The 19,330-nt window shown below is 36.8% G+C and overlaps 2 protein-coding genes across 2 annotated transcripts; one reads left to right on the top strand and one right to left on the bottom strand.

The window, feature by feature from the left end:
• The first annotated feature begins 5,388 nt into the window (after positions 1–5,388).
• Positions 5,389–6,862, top strand: LOC131427016 (transcription factor Adf-1-like). Its single transcript, XM_058589887.1, has 4 exons — positions 5,389–5,439; positions 5,518–5,794; positions 5,956–6,112; positions 6,177–6,862. Exons 2-4 carry the CDS (start codon positions 5,584–5,586, stop codon positions 6,724–6,726), a joined length of 918 nt encoding a protein of 305 aa, XP_058445870.1. The 5' UTR covers positions 5,389–5,439; positions 5,518–5,583; the 3' UTR covers positions 6,727–6,862.
• A 103-nt stretch (positions 6,863–6,965) lies between these two features.
• Positions 6,966–13,846, bottom strand: LOC131427017 (uncharacterized). Its single transcript, XM_058589888.1, has 3 exons — positions 13,563–13,846; positions 7,548–7,733; positions 6,966–7,475 (listed from the first exon to the last, which is right to left on the bottom strand). Exons 1-3 carry the CDS (start codon positions 13,615–13,617, stop codon positions 7,252–7,254), a joined length of 465 nt encoding a protein of 154 aa, XP_058445871.1. The 5' UTR covers positions 13,618–13,846; the 3' UTR covers positions 6,966–7,251.
• Positions 13,847–19,330: the final 5,484 nt, after the last annotated feature.

The following is a 19,330-nucleotide window of genomic DNA, read 5'->3' on the forward strand; positions in this document are numbered from 1 at the left end:
GCAGCATTCGAAATGCAAAATTTGGAACGGCTCCCCACGAAAACGACGACCGAACCGGAAGAAGGTGATTGAGCCAAATCGTTTGGCGGTCTGGTTACATGCGGTGATCCCTCGAACCATGTGTTTGTGTGTATATATGCATCGAACGTCCGCTTAACACTCTATGCCGTTTGAACGAGATGTAATTCAATTTATGCCAATCAACTGTGATCTACCGGTGGCTATTGACCTTGACTATGGTTTGTGATTGTAAAGAAACTGAGATGAATACTATAACGAGCTGATGCAATTGACACAATTGCATAGAAGCAGCGATGTAAAAGAATTGGTACTTTTGAGTTGGGATGGATCCACACTTTTTGTGACCATTTTGTCATACTTTTATGTTTACGTATATAAAAATTAACATATGTTAGTTCACAATAATACTAAGGTGTGATTTGTTTATTTGTTTGCTTGTTTCACCTGACAATAGAAGTCTTAATGAATCTAAGGTCAAGTTATAGAATCGAGGATTGAGACACTCTTTTAAAAAACTTATGCGGTGATCTACCAAAATCAAATAAATTTTCTACTAAGAAGAAGGTCCAAACACACGCTGTAGAAGGTTCGTTGGCTCCTAACGATGTCCGATGGAATCTTCGTTGAAGCAAGCCTGTTGATCGTCGAGTTCGTTGTGAAATCCGGAAGTTGATGAGGGACAGGATATTTGAAGAGTCGATTTCGCCGTTGATAGTCTTCACCACAAACGCAGTTTGTTGTCATTTTTTGTCGTTCCAGGGTGTCAGGACCTAACACGCGACAACGATCAGGGTACGGTGGCAGATCCAAGGGATTTCGCCAGGGGAGATCTCCTAGCGCAAGCCGAATAATTCTTTTTCGAACACGCTCGATCCGCAAGTTCCAAACGAGTTGATGTGGAATCCATACCAAAGTGGCATTTTCTAGCAATGGCCGCACTAAGTAGTGAAGTATTCGGTGAAATATAATTATTTGACATTTGGTAATGCTGATCACAAGATGGTTCCGTCGACACTATGCTACAAATTCATCCAGCAGTTTTTGAAGATGGACGCAGTCCCCAGAATTATAAATTATTAAGTTCAGTTTCAGAACGTCGGCGTAGATCAGCTTGCATCCAAAATCAAGCTGCAAAGCAACATCGTTGAACAGAAGGGGACCTATATCACTGTCTTGTGGAACTCCTGATTTAATCGTAAACGGGGATGGAACTGAGGTTCCCAACTGTACACGTACAACTCTACCACACGAATAGGAACTCAACCATTCAACGAACTTGTGTGAAGCACCAAGTTGCATCAGTTTACGTAATAAAATTTGGTGATCTATACGATCAAATGCTGCTTTTAGACCGATGTACACTGCATCAATTTGTACTCTTTCTTCCATCCGCGAAAAGCAAGGGTAAAATCGAGGAAAATCAAGTTAATTTGTACTAACGAATCGTCCTGGCATAAATCCATGTTGATCGGTTGATATATAACTTTTTGTGTGAGAGAGAACAACAGAGCTGACAACTATTTCGAATAGCTTGGAGGCAGCAGATAGGCTCGGCTGCTTCCATATCGTTGGGAATATACAATGTTCGAATGATTTGTTAAAAACAACATAATGATTCGATCAGAGCAGTTACACAGCGGGTATAAACGACAGATGGTATTCCGTCAGGACCAGCCGAGTTCGAGGGCTTCAGGTTCTTGGCTGTACCAATGATCATCTCGGGAGTAGTGATTGTAAATGTACGCAAATCTACCCAACTTTCAGGAACATCCGATGCGACGACTTCAGCTTCGATGTTGGAGGCTTCTTTTTCAGTAAACATGGAAGCGAAGAGTTTAGCAAACAACTCACAAGAGTTTGACGTTGATGTAGACGTCACACCGCCAAGACAAATGTTATGACGAATGATTGAACATTTTCGCTTCGAGTTCACAAAGTTCCAACAATTCCTGGGGTTCTTACTTAGGTCTGTTCTAACTCGTATTACGTAAGCTCTATATAAACCGGTATTCAATTTGCGGTATTCATCACACGATTTTTTGAAATTTCGTTTTGTTTCTAAGCTCCGCCAACCAGTCACGTACCCAGAGGCCCCTCCCGAAATCAAAAACAGATATATAATTATTTAGAAGGTCTCAGACATGTGTTACAAAAATAACAAGACAGTAAACGTAAAGAAATGTAATACAATAACAGTTCCAGTGGAAAAGTTTAAAGTGTCTGTTAGAAACACCCGTAAAAGGCACACCGAGAATTAGGTACATCAGCAATCTTCAGTAACATTATTTTTTATCTTTAGGTCCCTCCCGAAACACGAAATCCTGGCCGCCAACAACGATTCCAATCTATCTTACTATAGTTTACATATTTACTGTAACAAACACACGGTAGCTGTCAAAGATGAACTTGATTCATCGGCAGTTCATTTGTGTCGTCATCGTGTAAAACCTAATTAGGTTTTGCACGATGACGACACAAATGAACTGCCGATGAATCAAGTTCATCTTTGACAGTTGCCGTGTACTTGTTTTGTTTTGCGACTGCAAATTAAAAATTGAAAAAATGACGAAAAGGTGCCTGGTTAAAACGTATTCCACAGTGAAAATAACTAAAAAGATTGCCCTGTATGTGTTTCCAGCATCAAGGAGCGATTTATGTATGAATCTGTTGAGTGTGAGGCGACTTGCAATTTTTATATTCGAACGATGAACTTCTGATGAACTTTTAAACTGTAAACAAGTACACGTCGACTGTCAAAAAAAGTTCATTCTGTTAATTTTTGTGAGGTTATGTCATGTTCGTGCAAAACCTAATTAGGTTTTAATGAATGAACTGCCGATGAATCGAGTTAGGTTTTACACGATGAATGAATGAGCTGTCGATGAATCAAGTTCATCTTTGACAGCTGCCGTGTACTTGTTTTGTTTTTGCGACTGCAAGTTAAAAATTGAAAAAATGACGAAAAAGTGCCTGTTTAAAACGTATTCCACAGTGAAAATAACTAAAAGGATTGCCCTGTATGTGTTTTCAGCATCAAGGAGCGATATTTGTATGCAGTGACGATAAAAAAACTAATACTAGAAAGGCTAAACGCAACTTAGTTTGAAGGGCCGGTAATGTATTTTTTAATGCAAAAAAACGAATAAAATCATTGAATGCAAAACTCAGACATAGATTCTTCAACTCAAAAATAGCTTAAAACATTTTTCTTTCAAAACTTGGACAGAAAAACTTTGAACGCAAAAACCAGATAAAATGTTAGCTAGTTCTTCCGAAAATAATTTTTTTGTATGGTTCTTGCATTTCATGCTCAAGATTGAGCTAGTTCATTTAATTTGAAGATTTCAGGGCATCAAGCGATACAATAAAACGCAACGCAACGAGCCATCTCAAATATGTCTTACTCACTTTTTTTTTGCTTAGCGGTCGTTATTTGAATAGAGATCATAGAACTGTGGGAGAGATCTTTGTGCCTTTAAGAAAGTGTGCTGCGAGAATAGAATTAATTTAAAACTCCGGGAAATCCAAACGGTGTTGGATCCTAGGAGAAAAATGATAAAGTTCGTAAAGTAGACAGATGGAGAGAGGTGTTGAAAATCGAAAATTTCTTTCATTATTTGCTCAACATCATCTACACATTTGTAATCGTATTTTTCAAGTATCTTAAAAATTACAGCTATTAGAAGTTGTGAGTATGATGGATATCGAATTTATTGACTGGAGAAACATTCAATATTTTGAGTTGAATTCCGGGAAGCATCGGAAATACTGTGCATAACGTACGACAGCCTTCAATCAGCCTCAATTTATAGTAAGGCTGTGAACCATTTCGCGGTTAATTTTACCTTTCGGTTGAAATCTGACACTTGAGCGGTTATTTTGTGTCGAGTAGTTAAATTTGATTAACACTGTGGCCCATTTCAAAGTTTGACGGATGGAACGTTATTTGGGTTTATTTTGCACTGGAAATAATTTTAACTAAATAATTTATATTATAATTTTCTTTGCAAGATTTTTTTCAGTGTGGGAAAATAACAATCGATCTGTCAAAAATAACCATGCTTTCGAGTAGGGTTATTTTTGACAACATCAAAATAACCGCTCGAGTGTCAGATTTCAACCAAAAGTGAAAATTAATCGCGAAATTATTCACAGCCTAAGTCAATGAAACAACTAACAATTTTTTTTAAACAATCAAACTACTCTTCAAATACCGGCAGTGAGCGTTTTTTTTTTGTTAAAATTATACTCTGATTTTGAATGGGAAAATTATAAAAAAAAATTAATTGATTGTATTGATTAATATTTTTTAGGCATTTTGACCACCTTCCTGGTAATTTATGGATACCATGCCAATAGAAATGTTCGTCTTTTGAAGGTTTTGTAGTCGATGTTGATGGTAGTCCCGGATTAGTCCATGATTTTTTCCGGTTTTCATTCCTAAAATAAATCCTTTTTCCATCGCCAGTAACAATTCGATGCAAAACTGATTTTCTTTGGTGTCTTTGAAGCAAAATTTAACAAATGTTTTTTTCGGTTTTCCATCTGTCTTTCATTAAATTTATGTGGCACCAACTTTTCACACTTTTGAACTTTTCCTATAACGATCAGAATTAAAATTTGATCAGTATCTAATAGGGAAAACAGATTAAAAAATGACATGTGAATGCAACTATGTAATGAAAACCGCGAAACGGGACTCGAATCCGTAGCTAATTCCTAACCGGGGAGGCTGCATATGAAAACACATGAAGAGAAAGTCCAATTGACTGGAAGAACCAAGCACGCTTCGCTGTACTTGGCCACCGCAGCATTCTTCATCTTCTTCACTTCTGGATGGCGTCATCTCACTTGAGATGACACCGATTAATGGCACAGCAACTTAGGCTATATTACCAGTTAATGTTCGTTCATAGTCCAATGGACTTTCTTCTCACTGGACTACAAGTGAAAACCTCGCTGTGTGACAACGTTGAGTCGCCAAAGTACGGATGAAAATCCTTTCTTTCTCGCGAAATACTCAAATTTTCACCACACTAATACGATACAGCGTGTTCACTCGTTAAGGGTTTCACCGTTAGTGCATTCATGGATTCAAATAACATTCTTCTAATTTATTATTGTTGCTAAAGTATTTGGAGTAAAACAAACAGTTTGGCAAAAATATACACACATGTTGCGTTACGAAGGTAAACCGTCTGATTGAATAAAAACGCCTGGATCTTGGTACACAGAGTCCAATTGGATTTTCCTTCTCTTTACTTCTCGTTACAGTTCACAACACCAGTTGGCAGTTTATGATATTTCATGTAACGTAACGCTAGTGAATATTTCCAACAGGGTTATTTTATGACAGCACCGCAGCAAGTCATCGCCGTCAAGCAAACGTCAATCACAGCTTCGCTTCGGCGCTTTGAGGTAACGTATTTAAAAGAATAGATTGATTTCTTAATTAGTTATATTTTATTCGTTAACTTCCTAATACTCATTTTTCAGTTAACGTTAGATATTTCCTCGCGTCCAAGATAACATCTGGCAAAAATTCTTACGCAGAGCGAAGACATGCACCAGCAGCAAATGCGAGAGCAGTTACTGCAGCAGCACCAGCAGCGACGACGCCAGTCGTTGCTGACTAAAAGTGTCCAGGAGGAATTTTTGATCCATCAGGTGAAGTTGCGACCGGAATTATATGATAAGTCGCTGAAGGCCTATCGGAAGCCTGGTGCCACGGACAATGCCTGGGCAGAAATTGCGAATGCGCTGGGAGTGAAAGGTAGCGTTTAAATTACTGCTAGAAGGCGTCGCTTCTCGATATGACCGGAAGTGGTTGCAAAGTCTTGCGCAAAAGAATAAGCTGTTCATGTTTCACCAGAAAAGCGTCTTGTTTTAAATAGTATCGATGTACACTTTCTACTAATATTATTTCTGTTTCAGTGGAGAATTGTAAAAAGAGATGGAAAAGTCTTCGTGATACGTTCATCAAGTATTTTCGGCAGGAGATACTGGCTGATTCCATTCCTGGTATGAAACGAAAGAAGTGGATTTATTACGAACACATGAGCTTTTTGAGATCTCACGTTGAGTTATACGGGTAAGCTAAAGCGCACGAAATCAAATTTAGCTCAATAGCCTTTGATTTATTGTTCCGACTGTAGCATCTCTGAAACCGATTCTGCTAGTGACAAGGAAACAATTGCTTCCGATCGAACTCGCATTATTCACATACCGGAGTTTGTCACCGAGCAGGGAGAATACATAAGCTGTGAGGAAGCTGTGGAGGAACAGTATGACGATAATCAAACTGAGTACGTTTACGAAGTGGAAGAGGTTTCACCTACAACGACCACTAGCACTTATGCTGTCGAGGCAAAGCATGAATCTTCACAAAATGTCGAAGTGGAAGAAAGTGTAGTTGAATCGTCCGAGGCACATGCGGAGGACTTGGAGTTAATTAGGGAGGAAGAAAGCACTGCCGAAATGACTCAATCGGATACTGCGGGAGGAGAAGTAACGAATTCGAATTGCTCTAATGCGGTTGTAACTGATCCCGATGAAAGATTTTTATTGAGTTGTGCGCCCGTGTTGAAGAGGCTCTCGACGAAGAAGAATGCTTTGGTGAAATTAAAAATTCAACAACTGCTTTATGACGTGGAGTTCGGAGAAGTGGAGTGTGGATCTGAGGCTAGAAAAAGGAATGACCCTTGAAGAGGCCATATGTACATACTGTACGGAGAAGTGGTTTAAGGATGTGAGTAATTCGTTAATATGTAAATATAGAACTAAAAAGCCCGGCAAACGACCGCAAACGAAATAAACCCGGGTATAAATAAACGATATAAAAAAGAACCAAATTTAAAAACAGCATTATTTTTTAATTTCCTTGCGAAAATTCATAGTCTTGTTTTCATTGTTATGTGTAAAAACGTTCAACTGTGGTCCAATGATCCAACGTATTAGACCAACGAAGGACCACCGTTGAACGTTTTTTTTCCTAAGAGGGCAGTACACTGGCACCAGCATGCTGGCAACCAGCAATAGTGTAAACGCTACATGACTAACTGACACTCTTTTCAATCATCAAGTACAGCTTCTTTGTTTCCAATGTGTATTTAATAATTCTAGATGTATTTTGCTCACCTGTTCATTTTTTTAGGTTAGCGTGAATGTTAAAGTTAAAGTTTTTTTTTGCAATCTACAATGTTAACATTATCATTCAATTATTCTAATCATTTACAACATTTTTATTAAATTAGCCTTTGATAATATTTTGAATGAAATAATGATGGCTATAAAAGCAGTCAGTTTGTACTCCAATCCGATAGCTCTGTTGCATTCATCCGTCCAGCACTGGCAAACCGTTTCCAGGTGATCCTCGTTGTCAGCCTTATAGCAGTTGTTCTTTGATCTTTCATACCCGCATTCCCGAATCACCCGCTGGTGTTTATTGTTCAGAACTGCCAAAATAAGACACATGTTAGGGCGAAGATTTTACCGCGAAAAAGCATAAGCGGATTGGAAATTCTTACTAGTAATCGAAATTTTTCGACAGAAAGGTTCCCTTCCCTTGTCATCTCGGCCACACTCCTGCAGAAACGTTTCCAACTGGGAATTCGGTTTCACTGAATCGTTCTGGTTTCGGTTGGACTCGGAATTAAAATGAAAGCAGGCGGAATCGTCAAGGCTATTGCAGCGATAACATTTGATGGCATATGCTGTGGAGTAAGAAAAAGAAAAATGAAAATTTGAATCCAGAACCAGTGATTGCATGTTAAGTGTAAGCATAAATCAAGTAAACCTAGATTTCCCACTGTACGGAGACACTGACAGCGCTTCTAGTGAGAAACGAGTGTACTTTTTTCCATTAGCTATTGCGGTTGTGTTAAATGTGCAGGAATCTTTTACATACACGCAGAGAAATTGAGCTTGTTTAAAATAACAAAACAGTCAGCAGATTTTAAAATATGATTTCTGTTCATTTCAAGCTAGAATATGATTGTTTTGAACCAATTTCTCTCTTCTACATCAACAATTATATCTATTTGATTTGAAGACAAATTCTCATCCTGACTAACGAAAAACTAGTTTGTTTTGGCAGATTTTATCGTTGAAATAAATCAGTCATCTATTACTTGTCAACAAAAGTTGAGTTGAAGTTATTGGCAACGTATTTGTTGATTCAATAGTGTTTTACATTCATATCAAGGAAAAAATTGGTTTATTTTATCTATGATCTTATTTGTGTAATGACAACTAAGTTTATTGTTTGGATAATCAAAAAAGTTTGCACGTGTTTTAAAAGGAAAATTTAAGTGTTTCTTACTTTTCTTTGCGGTCTTTTAACAGTTCAAGTGTATGTTTGGATAGTTATAAAACTTCATTAAACTTGCATTACATTACCATAACACGTTTTTTTACAGAAAATATTTGATGCAGCAATTCTATCTTGACCAGATTAATGGAGCACCGAATCATTGATTGTGGCATGTGAAAAATTTGATCGTCCCACGACAGAGGAACTTGAACAATGACCTAATATTAGCGTTCAAATGATTTAATTCCTTTGTTCGTTATTATTTTTGACGAGAACTTACGGTAAACAATAGAAATAACCGATATTTTGGTACATGAGTTTTATTTTACAATAATTGTGCAAATTTTCACCGGACGATTAAATTTTCATTACAGAATTCTATAAATAGATGTACAATCCATACGGTAAATTTGAATAGTCGCCGAGTACGGAAAAAAGCATATTGTCCATGTGGTAAAATTATCTTCCAATAGCCGAATTTCTGTGAAAACTGATGGTCGTGAAACCTGTTAAACAGTTATTAAAATTTTCAGTAAGTGTCTTTTAATTAACCAAACGAAACATTTTTTTAATTGAATGGTTTGAGGTACAGGTACTAAGATTGTTAAAACATTAGAACCATTAAAAGTTTTTTGTTCACCTATAGGCAGAAAATAATTTTGTATCACTTGTCCACTTACTGCCAACACAAATCGTTCGAGGGTAATTTCTGGTGACGGGTTGTGCAGTGTTTTTGAAGGTGTTCATAATTCCGGGTAGCCGGAACATTTGACACTTGTTTTCGTGGAATAAAACCATAGCCACAATAGGGTAGAATTATCTGAAGAACTGATTACCGAAAGTTCAGCTGTTGAAAAATCGGTAAAAAATTATCGTATTCTGCGAAGTTTTCTAAGTGTGTAAGTTTGCTCAAAAAAGTTCAGCCTTCTCCAAGGAAATTGAGCGGTAAAAATTCGTTGAAAGGTGCACACACAGACATTTCCCGATCTCGTCGAACTGAGTCGGGTCTCTGGGGTTCCGTTCGAAAGTCGGGCTTTCCAGCGATTTTATTACCTTTCTATAGAGAAAGTCAAAAACGGATGTCAACACATGAAAAAAAGTGATCAAAGACACCTAAGCGGAGTTCATTTTGATTTCTTAGATGGCTGAACCGACATTCACACACTTAGGTTCAAATAAAAGGCCATTAGGTCTCATAAGCTATTGTTGAATTTTATCCGGAACCGACTTCCGGTTCCGGAGTTATAATGTAATGAGTGTTAAAAATCGGAGACCCATAGTGTTATATACCGTTCGACTCAGCTCGGCGAGATCGGAAAATGTCTGCGTGTTCTGAACCGATGTCAACAAAATTAGGTTTGTTTGAAAGATACTATTGCGCCATTGATCAAGTTCAAAGATCAAATGGCTGTAACTTCTGGTTTCGGAGATATAATGATATAAGTTACGTAAAAATGCTAAAAATAAAAAAAAATTTCGAAAGTGTTTCTCTACGTGTATTTCATGTTTCTAGTCGCACTAAAAAGTACGTTCTATTTGTTTTTCAAAAGTTTAACGCATGAATATGAAGTGCTTCGCAATATGACATGTGCGAGTGTCATCTCATGTAAATCTAAATTGTGGATATGTTGATATCGAATGCTTTGAACATTAGACTAAAGTGTGTCAATATGTTTTTATGTTCCGCCGTTTTTTTTCCAAAATAAAAAGTTTCATTGCGAAAAAGTGCTTACAGATGTATTATTCAAAGCATTGTCCGTCGCTAGCGACAACTTTATCCCATCTTTCCGGCAATTTTCGGATCCCGGCTCGAAAAAAGGAGTCCTCTTTTGACGCTATCTATGAAGCAATCCACTTTTCCAACTCTTCGAAGGATTGAAAATGTTGATCTGCTTTGTCATGTCGCTCTTGATATTGTGGCCGCTTTTCTTTTAGCGCGATACTAAGGCGCATCAGTTGCGTTCGGTAGCGATCTCCTGTGATGGTTTCACCCGGTTTCAAGAGCTCGTAGTAAATTAAACCGAGCTGATCCCACCCAATACAAATCATAACCTTGGCGCCGTGAATATTCGGTTTTGCCTTCGACGAAGTAGCATGCTCGGGCTTTCCCCATGATTTTCTGCGTTTAGGATTATCGTATCGAACCACCGGTTACGATTCGATGTAAAAACCCCTTACGATTTTGTCTTTGAAGCAGTTGCTCACATACAAATAGACGGCGCTCGATGTCCCTCGGTTTGAACTCATACGGCACCCAGTTTCCTTCTTTCTGAATCATGCCCAGGGCCTTGAGACGTTATGAAATGGCTTGCTGACTCACTTTCAATGATTCGGCAAACTCTTCTTGGGTTTGGCACGAATCTTCATCAAGCAATGCTTCTAGTTGTTCATCTTTGAAGGTTTTTTCTCTTCCACCACCATGTTTGTCTTCGACATCGAAATCACCATTTTTAAAACGTTGATACCACTCCCGACATGTTGTTTTACTCAAAGCAGCATCACCGAAAGTTTCTGAGAGCATTCGATGCGCTTCAGCTGCAATTCTTTCGAATTGTAACAGAAAAGTAAAACTTCCCGCAAAAAGCGAGAATTGAGCACATAAAAAGACATTTTTGAGCGTGAATAATACGAAAACAAGAACAACTGTCACTGAAACGGCGATGACAATTCGTTAGGCACTGTACACACTCACTTTAAAGGCATTATCATCTATGTATTATGACCAGCCTCAGCCGGTACAGCCACCAATAGGAAAACGGCAGAAGCAAAGTTGTACACCTGATATTATAGAAATAGTTAGCGGTAAGTATATTCATATAAATTCTAGATATTAGCAAGTAACTGATCCGTTTTGTTTACTTTTTTTCTATTAATTACTAAACATTGCCCACGGTTTCCTCATAACACTTTGTAGATGAAACGAAGCTTGAAATTATCGAATACTGGCATGGGAAAATAACGATAATGTTTTCGAGCGCAATAGAAAAATAAGGTTTATTTTTATTTTCATGACTCATAAGAAGTGTTTGTGTTGGCATTTTGGGTTGTCAAACATCATACTGTTTATACACGACAACAATTTTTTGTCATTCTTCGAAAACAAAACTAGTATGTATACAATATTTGCATGGAATAAATCATATGTTTCATATTATTTGAAACCTAATTTCTGATTGATAATATTTCAATAACAACTTATCATGCATTCAAGTATTTTACGTTATATTTGAGTCTTAAACCTGTTGAAATCTAAGATTTTTCATCAGTTTAAATGAATTTTTCTACCAATTAAATTTCAAGTGTCAAACCAATTAAATCATAAAAGTAATACATTTGGAATATACCTACTGCTTGATTTATAGAATTTATGTGTAATATCTAAAACACTTCGGCCCAACGTGTCGATTTTTATCAGTGTAACCGACAAAATAAGTATAAGTGACGTAACCAACAAAAAACGCTTTTTCTCTCGTTTGGAAACGACTATTGGCTCATTGAACATGTTTGAAGTTCAAATGGCTGTCACTTCCGGTTCCGGTGATATGATGGGCTAAAATTGGGCACATTTCCAGTTCCTGAATATGCATGAAGAAAAAAAAAATCTAATGTAAATGAATGATACAGATTTTATTTCATTTAGATTTCAGGAATGTGTTTATTTGTTTGTTTATTTAGAAGCAGAGAAAATTCAGTAAACAGGCATGAAATCTCTACATCTTTTGCATTAGCGGATGACAGTAATTAAAATGATACATTTTTCTCTGAGGAGCAGTTTCTTGGTAACATTTCGTTATATATGAAGGTCGAATGTACTGAAACAGTGATTGAATACACGCACATACTGCCAAAGGTTTTGTTAGCGCGGACCCTGTAGCTTGGAGCGAAATCAATCTTCAGTTCAGCAACGCCATCGCACGGCATCACATTCAACATATCATGTCAATTGTATAGGTGCGCAGTGCTACTATTTTGGTGCGAACGAATTTGACATTTCTCGATTAATTTTTCAAAAGGGCGTATAAGCAACTAACAGTTTCTCTTTGTTTACTTTCTCTTCTATTCATTACCAAGCGGTTTCCACGTTTATCACTCAACTCTTTGCATAAAATGATACCCGAAACTTTCGACTATCAAAGAAAATCTTTTTAATCACATCACAATAATCGAAAGAGAGAGTGATTAAAGAGAAACTGTCACTTGCTTGCATAATGAAAAATCAACCGAGATTTCTCTCCCCTACTTTTATGTACGAGATTCGATGCGGACTTGCCTGAGGGCGCCATGCTCGCAAAAAAGGATGTTGTCAATGATTTGTTCGAGAAATGTGAGAGCTGGATATTTTGTTAATACGATGTCTTTGGTTAGCGTTAGTGTTAATTAGCGTTGGTAATTCGAGAAAAGCAAGAGGTTCGAAAATTGCGATAATGAATTTCTAATTGTAGCAACTGTAAGAACTCGAAGTAATCGAAACGTGATTGAAGTAGATCTGCTACAGAAACTGTCTTGCAAACATCGCGACGGATAGATAATAAATTGAGGCCAATTAATTTGCATCAGTCAAGGTAACTGGTAAGGTTCAAAGGGTATCTCCATGAAACACTACGAAGTGCGAAACGAACAAATTTGCGTTGGACTGTTTCAATACGTTCAATACCGTTTTGTGTAATAAAATGATCAGACAACTGTAGCATAGTTAACCGTAAAACCAAATGAAGTGTTTTCAAGCAAGGTATATCTTCAAAGTCTTCAGTAACGCGGAAAATAAATCCTTGAAGCTTGAAGACTTCAAAGGTAGTAAATACGATATACTCCTTAAAATGTAACACAGAATCTAAGTGGACACTCATATCTTTTAAAGATGGTCTGCCTTCGAGACTAGTAAGAACTTTGTATCAGTTGTATATTTGATAACATGAAATAGTTTGAAGAAGTCAACAAAAGATAGTTTCATACATTTAATAGAAAAATGCGATTGCGATTTTTTTAATGTTTACTATCGTTTCACTTTCACTCGCTGGAGCTCTCACGCAAACCGGTTCAATAGTGCAACTTTCAACAGAATTTTGTCGTACAATATTGTATTATATACATAATAAAAACGAATGGATGAAATAGAAGCGATATCAAAATGCATCAAAAATATAGAAACCTTATTTATTCAGTATTGAAATCATTGAGTGCGAAATAGAATATACTTTGGCTAAAACGTAGTATTGAAACAGAGACTTACTTGCCGACAACAGCACAGAGAACAAAACTAAATACGGTGAAACTAAGATTTTCATTATCGTTATTGTCTAAACTTGATCGAGGCAGAAAACAAAAAAAAAGCATATTAAAATTATTCCCACAACGATATCACTAATTTGTGGGGTACATCCGATACAATCAAATAATAACAATGCAAAGTATACGCGAAAAACGCAACTTTATTCAATACATTGGCGCTAAATTTTGTTCAACCGTAGAGATTCTACTAAAATCACTTTAGCCCTACAGGCCGGCTAACCAGCGCAACAGTTGTAAAAAGACTGACATTCCATCCGATTGCTTTCCCAACATGCTCTTCTTTTCCTGCTCTCATCCTAGGTTAACTGATGCTTTATCTTTACATTTGGCATGAGCTATGAAGTTGATGCTCTTATTTCTAGCCCAGGATGCATTTAACACAAACAAAAATTGAGCATGGACCGTTGCGAAACATGAATCTCTGTTTTGTAGTATATTATAACAACAAAGCGTGCTTACCATTTTTACAAACATAGCCCAAAAATAGGGTCATCTACCATATCGAATAGTTACCTGTAGTTTGGGTTTGTTATGAGTATTATTCAAACCCAACCTTCTAGCAACGCAGGTGGGTTGGGACACGCATAATGCATGATTGACTATTGATGCCGAAACTGAGGTGACCAAAAAAAAACTGAATGAGAACGGAGTGTATAAAAAATTAAAATACTGAAATCGTCGGCAATTGATTGCGTCAGTGATATCGTATTCAAAGCAGACGCGTTCATTGATTCACAATTTCAGTTGAATTGGATGAAGAGTATAAGGACATTGAGAAAATTTAAATGATTTAGTTGCAGAAAAGTCGAATATTAATAGACAGTTTCTTTCTAATTCTGATCGGACATGTCTCAAAAGAGCGCTCATGCCTATTAAAAAATTACTATTTCCATGGAAAACTACAATGGTCGTCGTTCAAAACTACATAAATTAACGGAATAGTATCATTATGTGCTTTGTCGAATGTTTGAGCCTAGACCTGGAAGGATTCTTTGCATCTGTAGGGTTGTAGCACTTAGATATGGAATTCTCCTGCACACCCAAACCTATATTTATGGACTATAGAAAGGGTTCGTGAATCGAATCAGTCTCTAGTTCATGTAAACGTTATTTAAAAATTCCATAGAAAAAAAGAAATCATCTTGTTCTAGATATTTTTAGAACGAGTTCGTCGAGTAAATACCGGAAACCATGATAGATGCCTTTAGAATGGGAGTTTCTTTGGTACGATGTTTGTAGAACAATATTTCTAACAGTATATTCTTAAACCTGAAAAACCATGAATATTAGAAAACACATGGTTTCATAGAATATCAAAAATTTTAAGTCGCTATCTTGTATTTAATCCCGGGTTGGCGGTTCAATGCATAGGGCACTGGTCTTACAAACCAGTTGTCGTATGTTCGAGCCCCGACCAATGCAATGGTTCTGAAAACTCTGAATCGGCTGCGAAGTCTGTTGACACAGAAGGTCAAATTTCCACTACAGGAATGTAATACCAAGGCTTTGCTTTTATCTTGGATTCTAAAATAACTTCGAACATCGTTTTGTGGTATGTGTACAGCCATTTATAACATTATAGGGTCCGTATGATGCCATGGCATATTGTGGTGTAAAAAGCAAAAGAATTTACTTCAACCATCTTTTATCAACACCCAACAAAAAGCAGACTGGATGAAGACTAAGTGATGAATTATCAGAAGTAGTAAAACAGCTACAAAATATACTCAGAGATGAAACAGAAAGCCGTAACTTTCTTTTATACGGGGAATTTGTTTTACTAGTTCTATTGGTAATGTAACATTACCAAGATCGCTAAAAAATTAGCTTACCTAGCGTAGCTGACTGATGAAAAAAATTAGTTGAAATGATATGATAAACCAAATGCGTGCTACTTGAGAGTGAGTAGATCATGCTTGACGTACAACCTAAGCTGACTTAGAACATGAAATGATCAATAACATAGATGGCCACGCCCATGCAAGTTCAACACTTGCTGTTACTAGTGACCGAGGCATTCTCCGCAACATCATATGTGTCACGAGAAATTACTGGTATTGGTGGGCGAGGAAATGATCGAGGTATATCTTAGTTGATAATACGATCTAATTATTTCAAAACCTTCATGCAATGTTTATAACGTTTGCATATAAAAATATACAGGTAATTGCTTTTAATAAATTTCCCATGGAAGGTAATTATTTAAGCTTACTTCCAAAAAAACTCAACGCCCTTGCGAGCGGCTTCCCGGTAGTAAACCGGAATATTCGTCATGGCAGACGAAAACATGTGTGTGCTTTATTTTTAGTTTTATTTATCAATTCCTCCTCAGTTTTCGCGACAAAATTGTTGGAGTAGATCTTACGCTTCCGGTTGTCGCAGAAATTCTTGATGGGACGCAATTGGGGGACATTGGGCGAGTTTTCCGACTTGGGTACCACATCGATATTTAGCCGCACAATCTCCTCCAACGATCGTTTCAAGTAGTGGGCCGATGCCAGATCCAACCAGAACACCGCGTCTTAGCTCTTATGGTATTTTTTATGAACGACGCAACTTTCGGCAGGCATTTCGTCTGACATGTATGTTCATGTTCGCCAGATATTTTTCTACTATTTGGCCGATTCCTTCGAAGCTTCTAGTCACTCGGTCATCCGGAACCGGGCTTTCTTTCGATGCTTTGATTGTTGTCTAATAGTTCCAGGATGTTGTAGATATCAGAACCGGCGTATCCAGCGTTCACAAAGTGCCGTACGATGTCCGTTTTTGACGCGTTTTTCCTTGAACGCGCACATTTATGAACAGAGTTATTCCATTGTTTTTGCCATCACGGTTAGAGTTCGACTGATAGAGCTGTCAAATTTTGTCTGCTGACTCGTGAGTTATTATGATTGATGCTGCATGGGTTGTTTCGTCAGTGCGTCATTTTTGTCAATTTTTTTTAAGATTCAAATCCATCGAATCCTCAATCGTAAATCGAAACGCGGAATCAAGGAGACTTATTTTATTAGAATAATTCACAAAATTTACAACTTATTCATAATATTCGAACTGCATTGGAAAATTTCTAACGAAACTCAGTTTATTTATGCATATAGTTTTTTTTTCTTAATGTCTAGGCAGCCTTTTTTTCTCCATAAGACGTTTATTTCATAGGCAATATACATTATTTTTTTTTCGCCGTGGCATCCACAATACATAGTACTTTAAACCTAATAGATTTCGAATATCATTTTAGTATGTTGGTATTCATTAGTTCATCTACACACTGCGATTTGCTATTATAAATTACATTAAATAAAATTCATTTATTTTGTACATGATCTTATAACTATTTAGGTTTGTTTGTATCAGTTCATCACTTTTATTCATATAATATAGCTGGCTATTGGTTGAACTCATGGAAGAGAAAGGAGTCTAACATAAAATAAAATTGAAATTGGAACTCCAATTGACTTAATGAAATGATAAAGTAGTTTCATGTAAGGATGGTTACGACAAGCAAGAATGTCACGAACTGGGACATTGGATAGTCTACCTTGGGTACGCAAGGAATTTATTAGTTGAGATCTGACATCACGATACTCCACGCGTGTCCAAACGACATAATCAATATCGCGATAACCTTCGCCACAAGCACAATGATTAGTTTCGGAAAGTCCAATTTGAAGGAGATGTGCATCTAACATGTAGTGATTGGACATGAGTCTGGACATCACAAGAATAAAGTCCCTACTCATATCCAGTCCCCTGAACCATGCCTTTGTCGATATTTTAGGAATAATTGAGTGCATCCACAGACCCAGATCATCTTTATCCCAAGAAGCTTACAGTTGGCAAGTGTTCTTTGGCGAGGTGCGCTATAGAATTCGTTGAAAGCACTCGGTCTCTCATAAATTTCACCCTCAATAGCACCACGTTTGGCTAATATATCGGCTATTTCATTGCATGGAATTGAGCAATAAGCCGGGACCCAAACTATTGTGATTTGATAATTATTATTCAATATCTCGTTCAGGCACTGTTTTATTTTGCCTACACTCAAACTAAAATGAACGTCAGATAGGATATGGCACCTAGTGTTATATCCTTAAAGGGTCACATAGGTAGTGTGGACTTTGCGTCTGCTTAGCGGTTTAAGTTGAACTGCTAGGCACGAGATGGCAGTTCAATTTGAACTGATTTAAGCACTGACGAGCCGAAGGCGAAACGCAAAGAAAGTAGAAACTAAATATGTGCTTTTTTGCACAAATAAAAAAAAACCCTAAATGTTCAAACTCTGCGGCGACCAGTAGCCAGTCGTCATTCGTTTACGCCCGAGACGTCAAATAGGATATGGCACCTAGTGTTATATCCTTAAAGGGTCACATAAGTAGTGTGGACTTTGCGTCTGCTTAGCGGTTTAAGTTGAACTGCTAGGGACGAGATGGCAGTTCAATTTGAACTGCTTTAAGCACTGACGAGCCGAAGGCGAAACGCATAGAAAGTTGAAACTAAATATGTGCTTTTTTGCACAAAACAAAAAAAAACCCTAAATGTTCAAGAAAAACATACTTAAACAAACAAAACAAAGAATTTAAGAATTTGTATTTTTTCGAAAGCTTCAAAGAAAATGTAGTTCTTTCAGTTCAACTTAAAATTGTATTGACGCTAAAGATGCTGTATAAATTTGAGTAGAAACAATCAAACAGCTATCGTGATATCATGGCAGATTAAAATGATCAAACTTACAAAAAGTATTTAGTCATTTCAGAGGATTTCTGCAATGACATAAAAATACATTTTTTTTGTCAGCTGATTTTGAGGTATTGTTGGTTATTGAGCTATTGAGACACCTTAACGAAGATGCGAAAAGAGAGCTAACAGAACTTCAGCCATCCTTGAACGCTAATAATAATGTTCCTTTCATGAGGAAGCGCATGATAACGAGAAATTAGTGAATATAGATTTCTGAAATACTTTTTGCTGAAATTTCTCAGATACGGGAGTAGACAATTTTTCTGTGATAAATAAACAAGTTAATAAAAATAAATTAATTTATATTGGTTTAGGTGACTGTATGCAATTTACTGTGCCAATGAAAACAGTTTTCAAAAATGTAATGCCTTCGTTGACTTGTAACGATTTATTTTCAAATTTGTTAGATTATTAATTAATGATTAAAATCTATAATCAATACCTCTGAGAAAATAAGAATACTTTCTCAGACTCCTAGACTTGTTAACGATTGTTGAAGATATTGATCTTCAACTTAAGGGCCCATAATCAAAAATGATTCATAAAATAAGCAGGTTTGCAATTTTAACGTGAATGCTGAAACATTTTAAGGCTATGGAAAAGTAAATACTTTGTGGAACATTAGCTAGTCATTTAAATAAGTTTTCATTTTCCATGAAAAATGTTGTTTGTATAAAATATTCGCTTTCCAAACATTGAAGAACATTATCGTAACAACCATAATATGAATTCTAAGTCTGACTGCTCCAGCAAAAAATTATAACGTAAAGGCTGTATATGACTGATAATCTTGAATATTGAAGGTCTTGGTCAGCATCGTTTGTTGTGCGTGTTAATTTTTATCTTATTATATTAGTTCCAGTGCTTTTCTTGCCTTCCGCGTATCGTTCTGTCAGAATTACTAAAATTGAAGGTATATTCTCATTGCGAAGCGATATACATCTTTTTAGCTTTTTTTGTAAAATTATGCTA

This window comes from Malaya genurostris, chromosome 2 (genome assembly GCF_030247185.1).
Source record: "Malaya genurostris strain Urasoe2022 chromosome 2, Malgen_1.1, whole genome shotgun sequence".
NCBI lineage: Eukaryota > Metazoa > Arthropoda > Insecta > Diptera > Culicidae > Malaya > Malaya genurostris.